Source organism: Saccoglossus kowalevskii, chromosome 1, assembly GCF_978046115.1.
Source record: "Saccoglossus kowalevskii chromosome 1, keSacKowa6.1, whole genome shotgun sequence".
Classification (NCBI taxonomy): domain Eukaryota; kingdom Metazoa; phylum Hemichordata; class Enteropneusta; family Harrimaniidae; genus Saccoglossus; species Saccoglossus kowalevskii.
Genome location: NC_140641.1, coordinates 15,159,769 through 15,179,418, shown reverse-complemented (window position 1 = coordinate 15,179,418; position 19,650 = coordinate 15,159,769). Strand labels below are relative to the sequence as shown.

General features: G+C 36.3%; 2 protein-coding genes across 2 annotated transcripts in view; both read left to right on the top strand.

Annotated features, from left to right (window-relative positions):
• Positions 1-4,669, top strand: part of LOC100376213 (uncharacterized) — a 41,118-nt gene extending 36,449 nt beyond the window's left edge. The window contains exons 23-27 of the mRNA XM_078009209.2: positions 144-270; positions 468-509; positions 1,149-1,262; positions 1,665-1,701; positions 2,019-4,669. Coding sequence (XP_077865335.2) covers positions 144-270; positions 468-509; positions 1,149-1,262; positions 1,665-1,701; positions 2,019-2,044 — 346 coding nt within the window. The 3' untranslated portion in view covers positions 2,045-4,669. The remainder of the gene's footprint in view (positions 1-143; positions 271-467; positions 510-1,148; positions 1,263-1,664; positions 1,702-2,018) is intronic.
• Positions 4,670-11,409: 6,740 nt separating this feature from the next.
• The window catches only part of LOC144351936 (uncharacterized), a 92,033-nt gene continuing 83,792 nt past the window's right edge, over positions 11,410-19,650 (top strand). Inside the window, exons 1-2 of the mRNA XM_085496482.1 lie at positions 11,410-11,577; positions 11,869-15,990. Coding sequence (XP_085352608.1) covers positions 11,559-11,577; positions 11,869-15,990 — 4,141 coding nt within the window. The 5' untranslated portion in view covers positions 11,410-11,558. The remainder of the gene's footprint in view (positions 11,578-11,868; positions 15,991-19,650) is intronic.

Below are 19,650 nucleotides of genomic sequence, written 5' to 3'. Positions count from 1 at the left end.
GAACGCACTGCGCTGCGCCTGTGGCGCTTTGCGTAAAACGCCTTCGTTGGTCCAATATAACATGAGAGTGCATCGTCAATTTCTACGTGTGGGTGTGTCTACAATACATTATGGGTGACTGATGCGGTATTTATTATTCGCAGGGCCGGTATGCGGGCGATATTGATGTTACAGCCTCTGTTGGGTCTAACATGGTTCTTTGGTTTTATTTCGTCATACGACCCCAGCCTGCTCTTCAACTATCTCTTTGTCATATTCAACTCTCTGCAGGTAAACATGAGCACATGTATATGTATATATACACACGAGTCGCTGTCACTAGCGACAAAGTGTGTGTTTGGTGTAGAGCCGTGTTATAAACATATGCGCAATGCAAAGTTATTATTGGAATATGCTATCGATATTACGCTTACATTGTTGTTGTTAACATATTAAAACATTTATTGGTTTGGTTTCCATGATTACAGGGTGTTTTCATTTTCGTCCTCCACTGCCTGTTGAACGATGAGGTTAGTATTTCCGTTATGTGGCGTTGGTTGTTGTGTCGTTGCTACATTGTATGCAGTCACTTGTATGCGAATATTAAACATTACGCCACATAATATATCAAATGAGTTAGTTCATTGGGATTATCACATTCGGATGAAAGAACCGTACAAACAGTCAAGCGAATTACTCTCCTTTCTAGTTTGATAGTACACCTGTATAACTGCTGCTATGTGCCAAATGTAGAGATTATGTCACCTATGGGTCTGTGTGATGTCATAATGGCCACAATGCAATTTAATGCATTATCTTTGCGTCAACACGGTCAGGGGTCACCAAGGATCTCCCTATTAATATCGCAGTTGTAATTGGACGAATCTTAACCACCGACTGTAGTATGTGGTACACTTGCCAACTCTAGTGGTTAGACTTCAGGGAATCGAGCGGCTAACTTCCGGTGTTGCTAATACAACATAAAAATGATTATGAATGCGAACATATCATTTTGATACAGCATCAAATGAAAGATTATACATTATATGTGCTCGTCCATATCTATAATGTTGATTGAATTTGGTAGTAATATTACACGCATGATACATATCACGGTTTAACCATTGACCAAGAAAACAATGACGTGTCACTCTCAAAACTCCCTACAGGTACGAAAGACGTTCCGTATACATCAGAAGAAGATGAAGTCATCGGTCATGTCGTCATCCGGTACAGAAAGCAGCGTCATTAGCAAGACGAAAATAAAATCCGACTACAAATCGGTATATATACTGACAAAAACAAAACAAAAATCGTTACTCATGGTGTTTTGATGTGCGGTATAATTGTTGGATAAGGGCGCAATTTCTTACCTTAATGAGAAGCGCCCTCATGCGACTAAAATTTCTTGCAAGCACGCCTACCTTCTAACATTTTTCATAACTTTATAGTAGAAACGTGTGTGTAATTAAATTAAATTTGTAATAATCCGGATTTTATAGTCGGCCTCATACACCTCAACAACTAGTGAATGTTATGTAATAATTCTATGTCCCTAACGTAGAATTTAGAAGCAATACGTGATTCTGACGATCAATTTTCTAGTAGTTTTCTGCATGATTGAATAATAAAGCAAAGTAATAGTATAGTGATAATAACTCATTTGTTTTATCTTTTGCCGCAAGGATCTAACGAAAATAAACGTAGAAGAAAAGAAAAAAGGTAACATCCTATCATTGTTATTATTAATCGTATGCCATGAATAATGTTATTTTAATCTTAGTGGAATGCTCGTTAACTATTTGATTTGTTTCTCGCTGTTAACGATTTGTATTAAAGAGGGGGGGTCGTCACCTGCGCACGCGCGGAAATTGAGTCCCAAGCTTGTTTGTAAACAATGACACGATATGGACATCTGACGCATGCGCAGATGACGACTCCCCTGCTTTAACGTTGAACACTGATTCTTGGATTCACGCTGGCACATTTAATCATTTAACAATGAAATTCAAAGCAGTGACCATTGTCTCGTTTTACAGCTCCGAACGGGAAAGAAGTTTGGTAAAAATTATAGGTGACCCTTTATGGTGGTCCATCGATGACATCACGACAAGACCGTCAACTAATGAAATGTTGGTATCGTCAATTCACAAGAAACCGTCCAGACGAAGTAGAAAACACGAGATTCAAGTCATACACTAATAAATTGGGCGGAGCATATTCGCGGTGTTGTGAAATATTTGCAGCTTAAATCGTGGTTTTGTTAAAGGGCGACAGTCGTCGTGCCGCGTTCTGTTCGATATGGGACTCATAGCGACGTATAAAATACTTTATTTATTTACATGAAATACGAACACGCGCTGCGCGACGAACACCGCGCTTTAAGTTTCTAAATTCGATGTGGTAAAAAGAGTACCATTACGTCATGTATATAATATAATTGTAGTTTGTAAGATTAAATGCACTGAATATACAAAAAAAAGACTTGTGGTGCAAATTCAGGGTCTCTTCACAAAATAATCCCCTAAATAAAACTGGCATCAACGTTCAATACTTATAATAAAATATATGGAAAAAGAAAAACATTGATATCTTTGTCAGATGCCATCTCTTGTGTACGCCCAATCCACTAAAATCCCATGTGTTCACGAGACACCCTGTGATGTATATAGGAATTCACGCAGACACTGAATTAATATAGACACGTGACTTGCAAATACCGAGTAATTCATACTATACGTATGTATCGGGGTGATGGATATTCAATTGGGTGTGTGACTGAGCTGACACGTGACAATATTTTCATTGAATCGCCAAGCATATCGCGTGAGGTTTTAAGTTATATAGGGTTGATTTCATATTCTTATAGTAAATAATATACGTTCATATAAAACTATTCAATATATAATATAACATTATGTATATATCCATATTCTAGATTATGAATCTGCGATTCCGATTCTGTAATCATTCTCAGTTGAATCCGAATTCGAATCGAAAACAAATCTAAACAATACATATCAGAATGGCGTTGTTTTTGATGACTGTTTTATATGAATTGTGAGCCTACTAACCGTGAATGTAAAACGTATTTTAAACTTTTCATTGGCTGACTAATGACGATCTGGTATGACTATGCACACAGTGATGGATAAGTAGTTGTGAATATACATATATAAGTATAAAATACCAAAATATTTTTATTTGAACATATACAGTAGGGTTACTAAAATATAAATAAAAAATATTCATAAATAAGGTGAGTGTATTCATTGTATGCTCACCCCGGCGTTCGTGGTCAGCGTACTCGGCTATGAAAGTTGCATACCTGATCGTATTCACCTGTAGTCCAATATTATATAACGATACAACACATAAACTAGTGATAGATGTTCAACAGATGTATCAGTTACCATTTCCAGTGTTTATTGCGAGTACGTACGACAATATTCTCGCATGTACCCCCGTTTCCTATATACATCACGTAGACCTGAAACGCACATCTCGAAGTACGCGAGATTACTAGTCTGCGATGAAAGCATCAGTCGACGCCTCATCATGTAACCGTGTATTCAACATCTAGCGCCCTCATAAGACAAGGCACAAGAGTTGTAGTTTGTTGTTATTAAGTTATTTTAAAACAGAATGTTCCGTCCAATGTACATATTTATGTGGCCGTGGGGAAACTTTAAGATGAATGACAGAAACACTGCTGCTAAAATAATGTCTCCTATCAGTACGGTAGATGTAGTTTATTGAGGATTTCATGTTACGTGTGTTGTCCTTATGAACACCAAACATATTTAATGTTTAAATCACTACAAACTGGGCGTTTTATTCATCAAATCAATACTACTTTTTCACAGTTCATTTTGTGCCCGGCGTCTCCAAAGGCCGTCCAGTAGTTTTTAACTAAATGTGAACATTTACATGTCATATAATTCTTAATTCAATGTCTTTGATCGATCTTAACTGAAGGACGGAACCCAGATTCGAACCATTTTTCTGATTTAAAAATATTCCACAATTTTGTATTATTAGTTCAAAGCTTTTGAGAGGAAAAGTGCCAAATGCACATTTTCAAGACAAATAGGGGTTTCTAGACAGTGAAACAAAACAAAGTATTTCTTATTTCATAGGTCGTATTTGCAATATAACGGATCTGTACAGTCGAGCACCATCTTCATTGTGAAATATTAGTTCAAAAATTAATGAGCTTGAACATGGGTATTGTCCGTTATGTCAATTACTGTACCTCAGCAATGTACCATACGTATGTGTACCCCCTCACTACAGTGTGGAATTTTTGCGAATTACTATTATTTTATCAGTTCATCTGTTTTAACAATCACTGATTATGTTCTTATAAGTTATTTTAAGGTTTTATAAAATCTCGTTAAATTTGGAAGTATGTATTTAGGTATATGAACACCAGAATCTGTATAAAAATAATTATAAATTTAAATAATAATTTAACATATCAGTAAATCACAAGGTTTTATTTTCTGGGTATCATAGTTTGTTTTCATGTCTTCGTTTCCATTACGCTGTCTCATAATTTACTCCACCTCTTTCTGTGAGAATATCGATAATTAGTTTTTATAGACTACTTATTCTGTCAGGTTATGGTGTGTGGTGTACATTCTTAATATTGTATATAACAAATAAAGACTATATGCGATGCAATTAGCATTTGGCCTTGTATGTTGATTTCAAGTAAAAAATCGTTCCGCCACGATGGAGACAAATATTGTAGTTTACACTTAGATATTTAGATATAGATATTTATAAATGCGTTTCAGTCGAATCCAAACGCAGCTCTGTGATTGGTTATCAGAATTCCTCTGCCTACCAGACTCTACGTGATTATGTAAATCAAGATTTATTTTTTCTTGTTTTCGAATTTGTTGGAATGTCTGAGTAACGACAATGAATTGTTATTTGTTCTACGATTATTATTTGGTCCATTTCTAAACTCACGATGACTCTATTGTTGTTGTTACAAGAATACCTTATTTTCCTTTCTTTCGGCATCGTCTGCAATCCAGTGTATGGATTTAAATCCCAAAGCGGTATTTCTACCTCACCCGAACAATATTCATAATCTTAGTATCAAACTGGAGACATCTTACCATGAATCGCGCCCTCTAGTGACGGAGCGCTTCCGTTACGTCAATATGACGTATATGGTTCAAGGTAACGTCGTTTAAATCGACCACTTTGGTTAAGTAGTCGTTCGTCATCTAATATAAAGTAAAATCTCTCAAAAACATACTTTTCATGAAGAGCGACCACAAATCGACGATTTTAAACGGGTTTTTTGTCACCCGTTTACGTCATTGATGCGCTTCGCCGTTAGAGAGCGCAATTTATAAGGAAAGTTTGAAAGCCATGATTAAAAGGGTTGATACTCCCCAGGATGTTTCTCTCAACTTGAATGGAAAGGAAGTGAGATGCAAACGTATGAGAGTGTTCTTATTCGAATACTTTTTTGCAGAGGTTAAAAACTCTTTTGAGGACGTTAGGTGGTCTTTAAATCACCTCAGTTACAATTAAACAGTGAGAAAATACCACTATGGGCGTTTCCCCAAACATAAACAATGCTAAGCTCTTGGTGTATAGAAAATGGTTTAAACATCGTAAAAAGTTATACCAGAAAAGGTTTATTAACACACATTCACCGTGACACATAACTATAGATGATGTCACGGTGCATTTTCATTGTGTTGTCATATTCACTTCGTGTTCCTAGAAATTACAGAGCTGGTGTTACGATCGTTTTTTGCCATTTTGTCTCACGATAAATTCTAGCGTTGAAAAGAGTAACCTGAACACACAGGTGAACACACACGGGACAAGATATAGGGCTGTTCATGCTTTGCAAACAACACATAAACACCTTGGAAAATTATTGTTTGTTATTATCTTATTATATATGACGTGTGATGTATCATATCACCACGTGTTTACTCATCTGACACCAACAAAGTAAATTTGGTTCAATATCATATGGATTCAAATATGCAAAGGAAGTAACTATTGTCTTTAGGTTAGGGACAAATTCCATTGTTTCTTATCAGTAAAAAATGAAGATCTTATATATTATATATTTAATGGGCGTTGAATTGCAAATATATTTTGTTCCTTGTCATATAAATCTGCTGTTAAATTATTTGCTATTGTTTCTATATATTGTTTGACATGTTTCTCTAAAAAATAAGGTTACAGTGAAAAAATCATGCTACTGTGCAGCAAGATAATAGTTTTCTTTTTAAATTGCGCCCTCGTGGGTTAAACGAAGCACAAACGTATTTACCTAAAGAGGGCGTTTTAATTCGACAGCAAATGTGACAGTAAGCTGATCCTTCGTACATTATCCCGGACATATTATCTGTCGGATTGGGGATGTATAGTTAAGCGAGCGTAAATCAACGTGTACAAACTGATATGTTTCATATGATATTAGATCGGAGTGCAGTTGGGCACGTAGAATGCGGGGAGTAGTCCCGTGTTTATCCGGAGATGTCACTAATAAGGTTAATGCGGCATCAAAGTCGCTCAGTGAGGGCGCTTTTCTCCAACTTGACACTGGCTTACCTATAAGGTGTACTCTCAGGTTCTAGCAACACGAGCACATCTAGAGAACCCATTGAAAATTATAACGCAGGAAGATCTTCACCTTACCTCTTTTTTGGAAAAAATGCAAAAATTGCCGCTGCCGCAAATATGACGAATTTCCGCTCATTGGCATTTAATCATTCGTACAAAGATAACTTCAGATGATGTAAATATAATGTGTCTATTAAATAGTTGCTATAATTAGAAAGCAATTAATAGGGGGTAATTAACGCTAATGCAACGTCTATTAGAATTACTTAGGTTTTACGTCATAGAGAGAAGTATGGTCAGAAACGTAGTCACGTGACTAAGACTGTCGCTACCCAACTACGAGCTTTTACTTACCTACAGAACCAGATATGATTCAGGTGAAATATACACTCGCGTAATGATGCCTCTTATTTGACCCGTCTTGTTATAGCATTCGTGGTGAAGAAATCAACGGGGAACCGGAATTGATAGCCTTGATGCATATAAAGTTACGCATGCAGCCACAATTCAGATTATTTTTAGAAACAATATTGTAATTCAGTATGATATTGATCCATGCTGTGGGTCATTGGAAGAAAGTGAGATATTTATTAATATTTTTTGTTGTAAATTAAAATCTCGCCAGTTTTTTTTTTTTTCTTAGTGACAATTTACCCCTTCCCTTTGTAGGAGATTTTGTCACACGTACGTATATGGGATTGTTAAGTTGTGGTCACATGAATTGTCATCATTTACTACATAGTTAACACGCTTTCGCTTTCGAGAAAAGAGCATAACTTGAATAATGCAATTAGATAAGTTTAGATATTTTTATTTACATTTGCATGTGGATAATTTATTCATTTATTTTTTGTGATTCAATCGCGGCCAAAATATGCTAATAGTACGAAATACATATATGTGTATACACTGTATACCAACTGAATAGACCGGTATACGTCGGATGGACGAACAGACGCATGAACGGACGGGTGCCCAGTCTGAAGCAAATAAGCCTGACGCACACTTTAATGCATTGGATGCATGATTATCAAACTAATAAAATCCAACGAAATAACTCGATTATTCTCGAATAATTAATTCGATCATATCTGACAAATTATGACATTTCCGTTAATTGATTATAATTGCTGGCCGTATAGACAACTGCAAGATTATGCCTTTAAGACAGACCATACGAACAAACACAGCAAAATGCTGAGAGAGCCTAGCTACAAAACAGCCAATCAATTATAACAGATATCAGCATCCAATCTAATGATGATAATTACCCATTAGCTTAGTAAAGAGATATGTATAGTTTTTTTTTTTTTTCAATTACAGTCGTCTATATCCGATTTCCTGAAAACGCATAACGTCAGCTGGAGCGGAAACTGATATTTTGAGTCTATACTGATATATATATAGCCTCGTATTACGCATAACGATATGCGATATCCAAGCATTAATGCAAATAATTGTATTTATTTATTTATTTTTAAGTTTCTATGGCCACATAACTCGTTCAATTGCACCCATAATGCAATGTTGTCAATATTGAGAACTTCAATGTGTGAAAAGCATGTTAATCGAGTTGTAAACGAAACGGTACGTTATATTAGTTGCAGAGACCAAGAAGTGATACGAGATGAAAAAGACAAATACAAATGAAAAACAAACAAAACAAAAAATATCGGGATGGGGAGCAGCCCATGATACCTGCATCTGATTTTAAACATATTAACGTGCACGTGCATGCATGTAGAGTGCGAGCACGTGTGTAGATGTGTCTCCGAAGACAAAACTCAATATCGCATAGAATATCGCACACACAGCTTCCAACAGTGTTAATGCGAAGATAGGCACAGAATCCAGAAAAAAACTAACCCATTTGTTTCACTCAATAAATTGAGAATTGCCACCCTCTCGAAATTACTGGTGAATATTGATGAAGGATTCGGGTCATAAAAGCTCCTTCTGATACTATTAATTCAAAATGTGCGCACCTACGTAATTGACTACGTTGTATAATAAGCGCATTGTAATGAGGGGGTTGTAGCAAGTATATTTGGCGGCAATGTTTGTACAAGGACTATATACATGGTTGTGTGCAGACATTAATATAACAAATAGCCACTAAAGTCCACTTCACGTTTCTGTATAAGCTGTTCGCTGTTGAATGAAATGTGTCTCGGTGCCAGAAGAGGTAAAATGTTGCATGAAACCATTGTATTATTATGATACACAGAATTAACCGACTTGGAGCTGTTTGAAGGTCAACATATAGTTCATCCTATCCACGTATCCCTGCTTTGGTTCGCAGCTTGATACAATGTTACGCACGTTCATCGTGTTGGTTCTGATTATGATTATAACGTGTAATTGAATATTGTATTGCAGGTACGTGTTATCGCGAATCTGTATGCCCAAGTCCTCAATTTGTGTTCAAACAATTTTTGAATAATTTAGGTGATTTGTTTTAATATTTTTAGAAAGCAGAAAGTCACTAATGTGTCACATATATATTTTAAAATATTTAGTAAATCAATATAAGTATCCGTGATATTCACTCGTGGTAGCGATTTAGTCATTTGGAATATTTCAATAATGCAATAAAGTTAGTTCTAATGTCGCCGATCAATACAAAACTTTCAAGGGAATTCAGGCTATGGGACATTCGCCTATAATTATATTTCGATGCGAAATAATGCGAATAACTGACAGTTTATTGTTTTATATCAACCTCTGTCGTGGCAAGCATATATTAGTTACTGTACATTACGTTGTGTTACAGAAGTAGGGAGACACGCTAATTTGTCGGATAGTAACACTGTAATGCGCTTTATCATTTGCAAATACACCTACGCTATCGATACCCAGTCAACCCATGAAAACAATTCATAATGTAATGTTCACCTCGATGCGGGTCGGTGGTCTCAACATTTTAAAACAACTACAGGGACAGAATCTAGACAATATCATCAACAACGAATTCAAACTTAAAAGTGAAACTACAAAAGTGGAATAATAATAGCGATGCACTTTGTAAAATACGTGTAATTTGAACCAATAGGTCTTAGTTTACAAGGACACTATCCAAGTAATTATGCAGGTACAGTGGTTCCCTACCAAGGTGATCAGCCGACCCCCCCCCCCCGCAAATAGAAGTAGCTGTAACGTGGCAACAATTTAGATGCAGTATTGAAAATAATTACTGTTTTACTAGAAGTACAGGGACGTATGATCTCTAGGGGTCACTAATAAAGCTTATTAACTCTGCAATGTTATTCACCCGTCTAATCTAAAGTTTAACGCATTTAGTTTCTAACATAGTATGTCGTAATCATTTTGGCCTGTGTAATAATAATTATCTTTATTGCGTTCATACCCCTATTAGGATTTTGACTAAAATACAGATGTGAATAAAACAATAAAAGTGAGAATAAAAATACACACAGGAAAATAAAAACTGACAAGCAAATAAAAGTAGGAAAAAATGTGATATGTGTGATAAGATGACTAAGTACGTTGAACTTATATGGTACATCGGTACACACCCGTCATCCTTTCTCGTACCCAATCCTAGTTCACTCATCCACAGAATACACTAAAGTTTAACACACATTAAAATTTATCATAGATACACCGGGAATGTAATGATCCTGAAGAGTGGCTGACTTGAACCAAGTGCCGGGTGGTCTTTTTTTTTTTTATTATTTTCAAAGACATAATCTCAGAATGCGTTTGCGATAGCTGGTAGCTGATACTGCGACGTCCGACCTAAGGTGACCCGCAATATCCCCCTCACTGATCGGAACTTGAAGAGGGTCATTAAAATGTATGTGAATAATGGGATATAAGTCACGTCTTCGAAAATCTATAGAGAAATGAAATAGTCCAAAGAAAGAAGTATCACACTCAAAGAAAAGTACTAGTAACCATTAAATCAATTTGTTTTTCTATCCCGCACTGTATTCATTTATACACTATGTTTGTTTATTTTTTTTTTATTTTTTTGGCCAGACCTTGTAATAACAATGAACTGGTCTTGGCCTATGTTGTATCAGTGTGTTTGTAGACTAGTCTTGACCTATCTTATACGACCTCGTATCACAAACCCAACTACTGCCTTTTTTTTTCGCATTGTTGACATGACATGACGATCGAACAATGACAACCATGCATATTAAATTTTCACCACGGCAAGTCTGCTGCCCATAAATGAAATGGGTCGGAATTGTATTATGCAAACAGAACTTGTTCAAATAGCTATTTTTCATGCAGCCATTCCACGCATTATATGCGCAACGTTCAACGCTTGGCCATATACGCCGTATGGACAGTTTGTGTTTATTTCATGTAATGCAATCAGTGATATGTTCATGATATTTTTCCCGTTACTATAAATACCGGGCAAGACAGATCAAATGTTCGAGGCCGTGGTATTGTGTCACCTACCCGTGTTGCATATCTTGTACTACTGTTACGTGAGAGGTCGTAACCGTCCAGTGCGGGTTGAACAGACCAGCCAACAACCTTTTGTACATCTATGCAAAGACAGTTTTCAATGCCGCGCTTTTGAATGAAATAACAATATCACACACTAATGAAGTCGGATTATACAAATAAAAATAGGGGATATTTAAAATAGTACAAATATTGCAAAGTAATAATCATTCATTGGGCTTCTGGCATTAGAATTGTGGCTTATAAATTATTTATTCTTTTGTACTCGACCAACCAATCAGAACCCAGCAAGCCTGGATTTTTAAAAATACCCGCCTTTATTCTCTCAGCATTTCCCCCTAGTTCGTTGTTGAATTTACAAAACGTTTAGAACAAATAAATAAACAGTTCCAACACAGTATGCATATAACAAGACCGAGAAGACATTTCATTGACGATAAGAGGTCGCATTTTGAGAAGTTTGAAAAAAATTCTTATCATCTGATATCAGACGGCTTTGGTTCATTTGCATAAGTTACACAAACATGGCTGACTTGTTGACTGGTAAGTATGGATCGGCTCGATTTTTTACTTTTTTTGTACGTTTTTACTGGCTAGACACATACAAGGTTTCACTGACGTATTTATGTGTACCACATAAATTGTTCTGGCTATTTTGAGAATCGTAGATAGGGGAAATTGATATTTATGTCCGGTTAACTCGATGTAACTTGTCGACATAGCGAACTTTGAACGTCGGCGAGCCACTCACTCACTGACATGACTGACTGGTTGTACTTTGTTTGTGTACATTATATATGTTTCGTTCTTTTCATGTTGACGTTTTTATTCCAGCTCACCCAAATGATACATCTGCCAGTATATCAGCGCCAAGGTTAAGTTTGCTGTCAAATAACGCAAGTCCGTATACCCTCAACGCAAATGGGAAAGTTCCCGAGGACAAGTCTGTGTTTCACCGAACGGACGAAAGAATATCACAACATGTGAAATATGGCCTAGCGCCACGGAATATAAACTATCATGTTAACTATGCCGGATATCCCCCTGAGGCTACCAGATCTCGAAGTCGGCTACACCGATTCGTCTTTCGTAAGAATGGAAAGGAAAAGAACACATCGAACAGAAAAAAATGGGCAAATGAGACGCGGGATAGAGATGTCTTATTGGCCGTCGATGCAAGTTATGACGGTCAGGAACATTATGATCGCGACTCGTTCAAGTTCACCGACTGGGTCTTTGGCGAGACAGACACTGATATCGTTGATGACATTCAAGTATATGCGAAAAACGTGAGAAAAGAAGTCCCTCTGCGTCGAAGTGCTTCCATGAATGCGCCGCGGTGTCGTCAAAATATCCTTTCCCTGAAACGAAGTTCCTCGTTCAGGATCGATTCCCAGGGAAACAGCGAGGAGAGCAGCGGTGCTTGCAGTGATTGGGATACAGGGAGTGATTTCACAGCCAATACTGTGGGATACAATCCAGTTTTAACCTCTAACTCTAGTTTACTAAATATTACAAAAATAAATAAACCATTGCTACAAAAATTACGTGAAGAAATTCCTCTCAGAGAAATGAAACGAGCTGCGTCCATAAGTACATTATGTAGTAATACTAATATTGATAACTCCAGCTGCTTATCTACTGATTCTGGATTTTACACAGCCAGTACGCATGTTTTTGAAAAAAGACAATTAAACGACGATACATCGTTGGGAAACACTGTAAAGCTAGCGTCAAAGACCAACGTTAAGAAAAAAAAAGGTAGGAGCTTATTTGGGGGGAAATCAAAGAAAAAAGGCAGTGATTCTGAGAGTGAAAGTAAAACTGATGCAGAACATGGAGTAGCCAAAAATGGTGGATTAACCGCTGATGGTGGTAAACATGCGGATGAATCAAAAGATGTGTTGAGTGCAACTTTGAAGAATGAAAAACCCGGAAACAATGTCAAGAATGTAAAATCAAATTCTTGTAAAGTTGACAGGACACCCAATTCTGCAACATTGGGGGCTGGTGGATGTACTGTGCAACGAACTGATGTTCCTTTACACGGTGCTATGCATATGTCAAAGTCTGGTGCAAATTCTGCTGATTCAACAGAAAATAAAACTGGCAAGTCAGCAACTATTGCAAAGAAAGGTGCATCACATGATTCTGGTAAGAAAACTCGTATCCCCGTTAAAAATATAGCGAGTTCATCCACTTCTTCACAGACACCAAAGTCCACTATGACTGATAAGCATTTGCCGATTGCTGTCTCACCAGGAAAAATGTTACATAACGGAACTGAAAATCGGGCTGTTGTCGGAAAACGTAATGAAAATCAATTTCTGAGGGGTGGAAGTCTGCGTGAAAAGCAAAAAAAGGATCAAGAAACAAAATCTTTGCAGCGAATGAACAGTTTACCATTGAAAAAAATGAATGGAAGTAAAAAGAAACACAAAAAAGAACTAAAAAAGTTGGCCTGTCTTGAAGAAAGTAGCAAAACTCAAGATGGGAAAGAGATAACACAGGGTAAACTGAATACAAAAAACGACGACGATAAAGCTGGTTTGAAACACTGTGATACTTTGAAAGAAAAAGATAAAAATGGTAAAAAAAGTAATAAATCAAAAGATGTGCTACACGGTACTGAGAAGACAGCTGTTTCAAAAAAGGAGACAACAAATTCTGGGAAGGTGCCAGATGTCCCAAACCAACAAAACGGGACAAAGAAGGAGCAAAATATTAAACACAAACAACGAAGCAGTGAAAATATGCATGTGAAAAGCTTGGGTGATAGTTCACAAAATTGTAATGTAAAGCAGGTCAAAAGGTCATTGGTCAAAGTTCCTGCTTTACTAACAACAACAACAACTGGGGAAGTTGAAATTAATTCAGATCAAAATCAACTAAGAAAAACTACTCCATCTAAACTACCCAAACCCAGAGGCGTTTTAACACCACCTAGAAAAGACATTTACAAAGCAGCGTCTGTGTCAGGCACAAACTCTTCACATAAAGATAAAATTAGTGTAAAATATCCAGGGAGTCATGTCACAGTTCCAGGCAATTTTGCTACTGCAAGCATATCACTACATGATGAAGGAGTTGATGGTAAAAAAACACGACAAAGGAAAGTTGCAAATAAAGTAGCTAGGCCTAGGGCTCAAATGAGTTCTCTGAAAGGTGTGTCCAACACATACCGTAATACCTCACCCTCTGTTAAGGGTGACCCAGCTTGTCCCCCTGACATGCAATCTGCTGACCAAGAGATGAATTTACATGTTTTGAACAGTGAGGTGTTAAATCGGTCAGCATGCAAAGGTTCGAATAAGTCTCCGGAGGACAGTATGAAAAAAGGTGTTGTCGCTAGCACTGATTTGACAAAAGTACAAAAAAACAGTGTGAAGCAGTCTGATTGCTGTAATAGATATCCACCTATTAGCCATTCAAGAGACATCGCTAAGTCTGTTCACCCCCAGGGACATGTTTTCTCCAACAAAAGAGTCCAACATCACTCATCTGTTAAGTCTGCACAGTTAGGTGGCAGTCCAGGTACTTTAACCATAGGAAATACATCAGCTCCTGTGAGAAAGGATAGTGAACACAGTGATTCAAACTTAGCTGATGTGAATGAACAGACAAAGTGTTCAGATAACGTATTGACTAATACAGACATCACTTGCCAAGATAATGAGCCCTTGTATATTCTAAAACATGCACAGTCAATTAGTCTCAATGATCTGCTGGATGAAAGCAATATGGAATCAGACACTGATTCCACGCTTGACTGCAATTCTGAAGTGCAAGGTGTGGCCACAAACATTTATAGCAGTCCTGGTGAGATGAGCCAAATTACCAGGACAATGGCTGCTTCTGATATCAATGCTGATTATATTAAAGATGGCGTGCATGGTAGTCAGGAAACTGAATACCATAAAATCAACCAGCCACTTGTAAGCTTAAAACCAACCAATAATTTCTCGGATACAGGTGTGTTTAAGCATGTTGGAAATATCAACAAGAATGCAGTGGGTGGAGACGAACATGGGTCAGATCAGTGCACAATTAGACCAGAGATAATGAACTCAGTTCTCGATTCGTGTACCTCTTCAGATCAAGAAGGCACACAACGCCAGACTTGTAGTAAAATGCAGTCTGTATCAACCACAGTAAAAAAATCACAGTACTTGCACGTACAACATGAATTACCATTATCTGGTCGCTCAGAAGTATTTGATCGTTTACAGGGAAACAGTGGATCCCCAGTATGTGATACAGCAGAAACTGTTGATAAAGTTTGTGAAGGAAATACAACCGAATTGTTAGATTCACAAAACACTGGAGAAATTGATGAAAATGAAAATCAGGTTGGACCAAGTAGGTTGATATTGCATCCAAGTTTGGTACAACAGGAAAGAGTACAAAAAAAGTATGTGATGATTAAAGATAAATTGTTAAATGAGGAAAACTCATCGATTAGATCATCTCGTCTTCCGCAGTATGTGAACAAGAACAATTTTCATAAGTCAATTCCTACCAAACCAAAGATATCTCCTCGTCCCACTTTGCAATCAAAGAAATCGCCTGACAGTTCCAAAGTACAGCGCAATCGACTTGTAAATGAAGCGTATAAACAGGGAGGAACAGCCAAAAGTGTAGACAGTTGCAGTCAGTCATCACCGCCTTTAATTGCAGAGTGTCCTACTACACCTGTGGCTATACATGTTGTAGATGAGTCTAAAAACATGGCTGAAAATGAAACATTTAATGCCAGGCACGGCCTGACGGAAGTTAGTTCCACAGGGAGGTCGTGCATGACAGTGACCCCGTCCTCCATTAGTCCAATCATCGATCAAGAAAGTGCAGAGAGACTTTCTTGTCAAATGCAAGAACTCCCAAGAGAGAGAAATGAACAGTTAGTACTACGAAAACAACATGGCAAACCAAGTGGCGTTTACAATCCATATACTCCAGGTAAGTTTGCTTTGTACTTTTATTTTCTGGTAGTGACTATTAATTGCAGTACTTGTGTGTGTTTACTGTGAAACAAATCTCTTTAGTAAGCATGATATTATGGCTAATCTGATCTGCCTTCCCAAAAGACAAAAAATCAGAATAACGAAATTGTGTCATTGCTAATTATCATAGCAAAAATACCACAAGTCTGGGAAGCTTAGATTAGATGAATGATTAAGTGTTGTGTTGGCTGAAATGATATGCACAGTATAGAATTTATTGCAATATGTGTACTGTAAAAGGTTAATGAAATTACAAAATGCAATGTGCACACACCTCACTTTTACACCCCCCCCCCCTCCCGCGTACATGTAGGTAATTTGTAGCACATTGAGTTGGCTACCATTAAAACACATTACCAAATTTCCTTGAGTCCTACAGTATGGTTTTATTTTAATACAGTTGCTCGCAAAAAGTACGTAGACATCCTACTGTTTTCCTCACAAAAAATAGGCAATTTTTAAGCCATTTATCATTAATTCCCATGGCAACAAGTTTTTGTCATATCTCAAAATTTTGTTTGAGTATATATGGTGAAAAAATCATATACAGATAGATTATTATGAATTTTTTTAGAAATTGTTCCAAAAGTCCATAAGAAGTATTTCATATTGCCCAAAAGTCGTTGACTTTTGTGCAAATCAACAATTTTGTAACATTGTTGAAACAAAACGTGATCATTTTTTGGCTCTAAAATCTAACAAGTCAAAATTATTTCTGCAAAGTACCATTTTCATCATATGGAATGAATACTCCTACAAAAGGAAAGAAAAATATTTTAAAATACCAAAAGTTCTCCATATTACATATTACTTTTAAACTCACTACCGGTACCTTATCAAAAACTTTGTTATCTGTACATGTATTGTGCAAGAGATGTACAAAGCAGCATGCATTATATTACATAATTATACAAACTGATACTCAAATTCCTTAGATATTACACATACATGTATGTTTTAATTAATTATTGATTTGAGTCTGAACATTTTTTTAGGAAGAAAAATGCATCTAGCAATAAACCATATTGAGTTTTACTGGCATATTATTTGCCCTGCTTAACCTTGATGCCAATAGTTCAGAGTACAATATACACCAGTAGTAGTTACTGTCAAGGCAAGAAGGTCATTACAATGTATTTATGATAGTTGCCATGACATCACAAACCAATATGTATATAGCTATATATTAATATGTCCTTGTCAGTTACTAAGTATACTTATTTTAGTTGACTACCCAACTACCAAAAGTTGGCTGTCCACATGGGTTTGTATACTAGTATGTGTGTCTGCAGTGCAGAATTTGATCGTTTATAAAAAAAAAAGGTTTTGATGCATGTGTAATAATAAGCACTGTGACATTGGATTTCTAGAACTTTATCATCACAAATGCCTTAAATCAATTGCTATAATTATTTTTGATATGTAGGGCTCAGCCATGTCATACATAAAGTTAAGGCAATTTTAAAATTGAATTGAAAGTTAAATATAATTTTATTCTTTGTTTATATACATGTATAATTTTGTCCACATCATTCAAATACCGAAAATTGTGGGTTTCTTCTGTCTTCTGAATTTTCTTGAAAATACCTAATTTTTCCATTTTTCTTTAGCATTGATTGTTTTCTATGGTAAATTTACTTCATTGATAGACATTTTGCTCAGTGATATAAGTTGTGACAATTCGGAATCCTAATACTAAGCTCACAAATGTACATTTAATTCAGTGAGTTTTTATTTTGATAATAATTTCTCATCATATTCAAAGGTAAAATCTCTCTTAGTCTATAGTGTCTTTCTTGCAGTACATTGTATTTATCCTGTTGTGTATTGTGTCTCTCATAGTGTACTATGTCTCTCCTGTATTGTATTGTGTCTCTTCTGTGGTGTATTGTATTGTATTTCTCATGTAGTGTATTGTATCTCCTGTGTAGTGTATTGTATCTCTCCTGTAGTGTATTGTCTCTCCTGTAGTGTAGTGCATCTCTCCTGTATTGTATTGTGTCTCTTCTGTGGTGTATTGTATTTCTCATGTAGTGTATTGTATCACCTGTGTAGTGTATTGTATCTCTCCTGTAGTGTATTGTCTCTCCTGTAGTGTAGTGCATCTCTCATGTATAGTATTGTGTCTCACGCAGTGTATTGTATCTCCTGCAATTTATTGTCTTTCATAGTGTGTTGTATCTCTTCCATGGTGTATTGTTTCTTCTGTAGTGTATCATCTCTCCTGTATTATGTCTCTCATAGTATATAGTGTCTTTCTCATAATGGATTATGTTTCTTTTGCAGTGTATTGAGTCTCGCTTATTTTGTTTTGTCACATTGTCAATGTATACAGCTTAAGTTTTTTTATGGTAGTAACACCCCCTTATATGTCTAAGTAACCAAAGTCACCAACAAACCTATATCATTTTCTCTTTAAAAATAATTGATCAAGAACTGTAAGTGGTCTATGGTAACTCAGGTTCATTCTTGTCACTGCCATATTGTTCCCAACACCAAAACAAAACATTGCCAGACTGGTTTGCTATGTGCGTCTGGAGATCGTTGCATGATTGAAACAAGCTGGGTCAAACAAACCTCAATAGGAGACATCAAACTAAAAGTACGGGACTCTGATACATGGAATGTAATTAGAAGATGCAATTACTTTTCAATTTATTTCATCCAATTGTATAAATTGCTGTATGACAATAGCAAAGTTATTGAAACAAATTAAATAAAATGTATGTACTGATATAATTTTGCATGTGGTAGATACAGTCCTGATGTGTGGACTAGTGTATGTCACAACGCAAGTTATTCAGTCGAGTGGCACACCCTCGCAAATCTCTCATTAGTTCTAATTTTGTACAATCTTGAGACGTGCGTTGTAAACCAATCGGCATCTTAGCTAGCGATGTTGCTGTTTTGGGGTTTGAAACAGTATGGTGGTGACAGTATTATAGTCTAAAATTTAAGAAAAAAACAATATAAAAATACTTTAAAACGTGCAAAATGTTTGGTAGAAAAAAAATTATTGTGCTCAAATGTTTGACCCATGCAGTCACTTGTCAGTTTAAACAGGTTATCAGTATAATACATTGCTATGATTTATACATGCCACGCCACGTCTTCAGGAGTTCATAAAACTACAATACAGTGTTTAATGTTGAATCTACGAATCCCCTCCAACATGGCAGCTAATTAACATATGAATCCTTGGGTAACACATATAACGATGAATGCCATCATGGTAGATATCAATAACTTATTGTTTTTTACGCAGTGCTTAAAATATGCTTGTGAAATATCTTTGGTAATCGCTTAATGGAATGTACGTATGTACATGGCTAATAAAATGGTCTCTCTGTTCGTGGCTACCTTTACAAACAGTTCTTTTAATATTATTCCTTAATAAAAATGAGGTGTCAAGTAAGTGTTGATAAGATTTTGTTAGTTTGATAGCTGTAATGTTTGCCGTAATAACCCTCCTTCCTACTCAACACCTAGTTTTAATATCAAGAATATTATATAATACAAACGAAGCCTTATTTCTGGATTTTCATACTGTATTTATTGAGCTGTCTGTTTGTTTATTTAGTTTTTTTCCCCCAACATTACACACTTCATAGTTGGT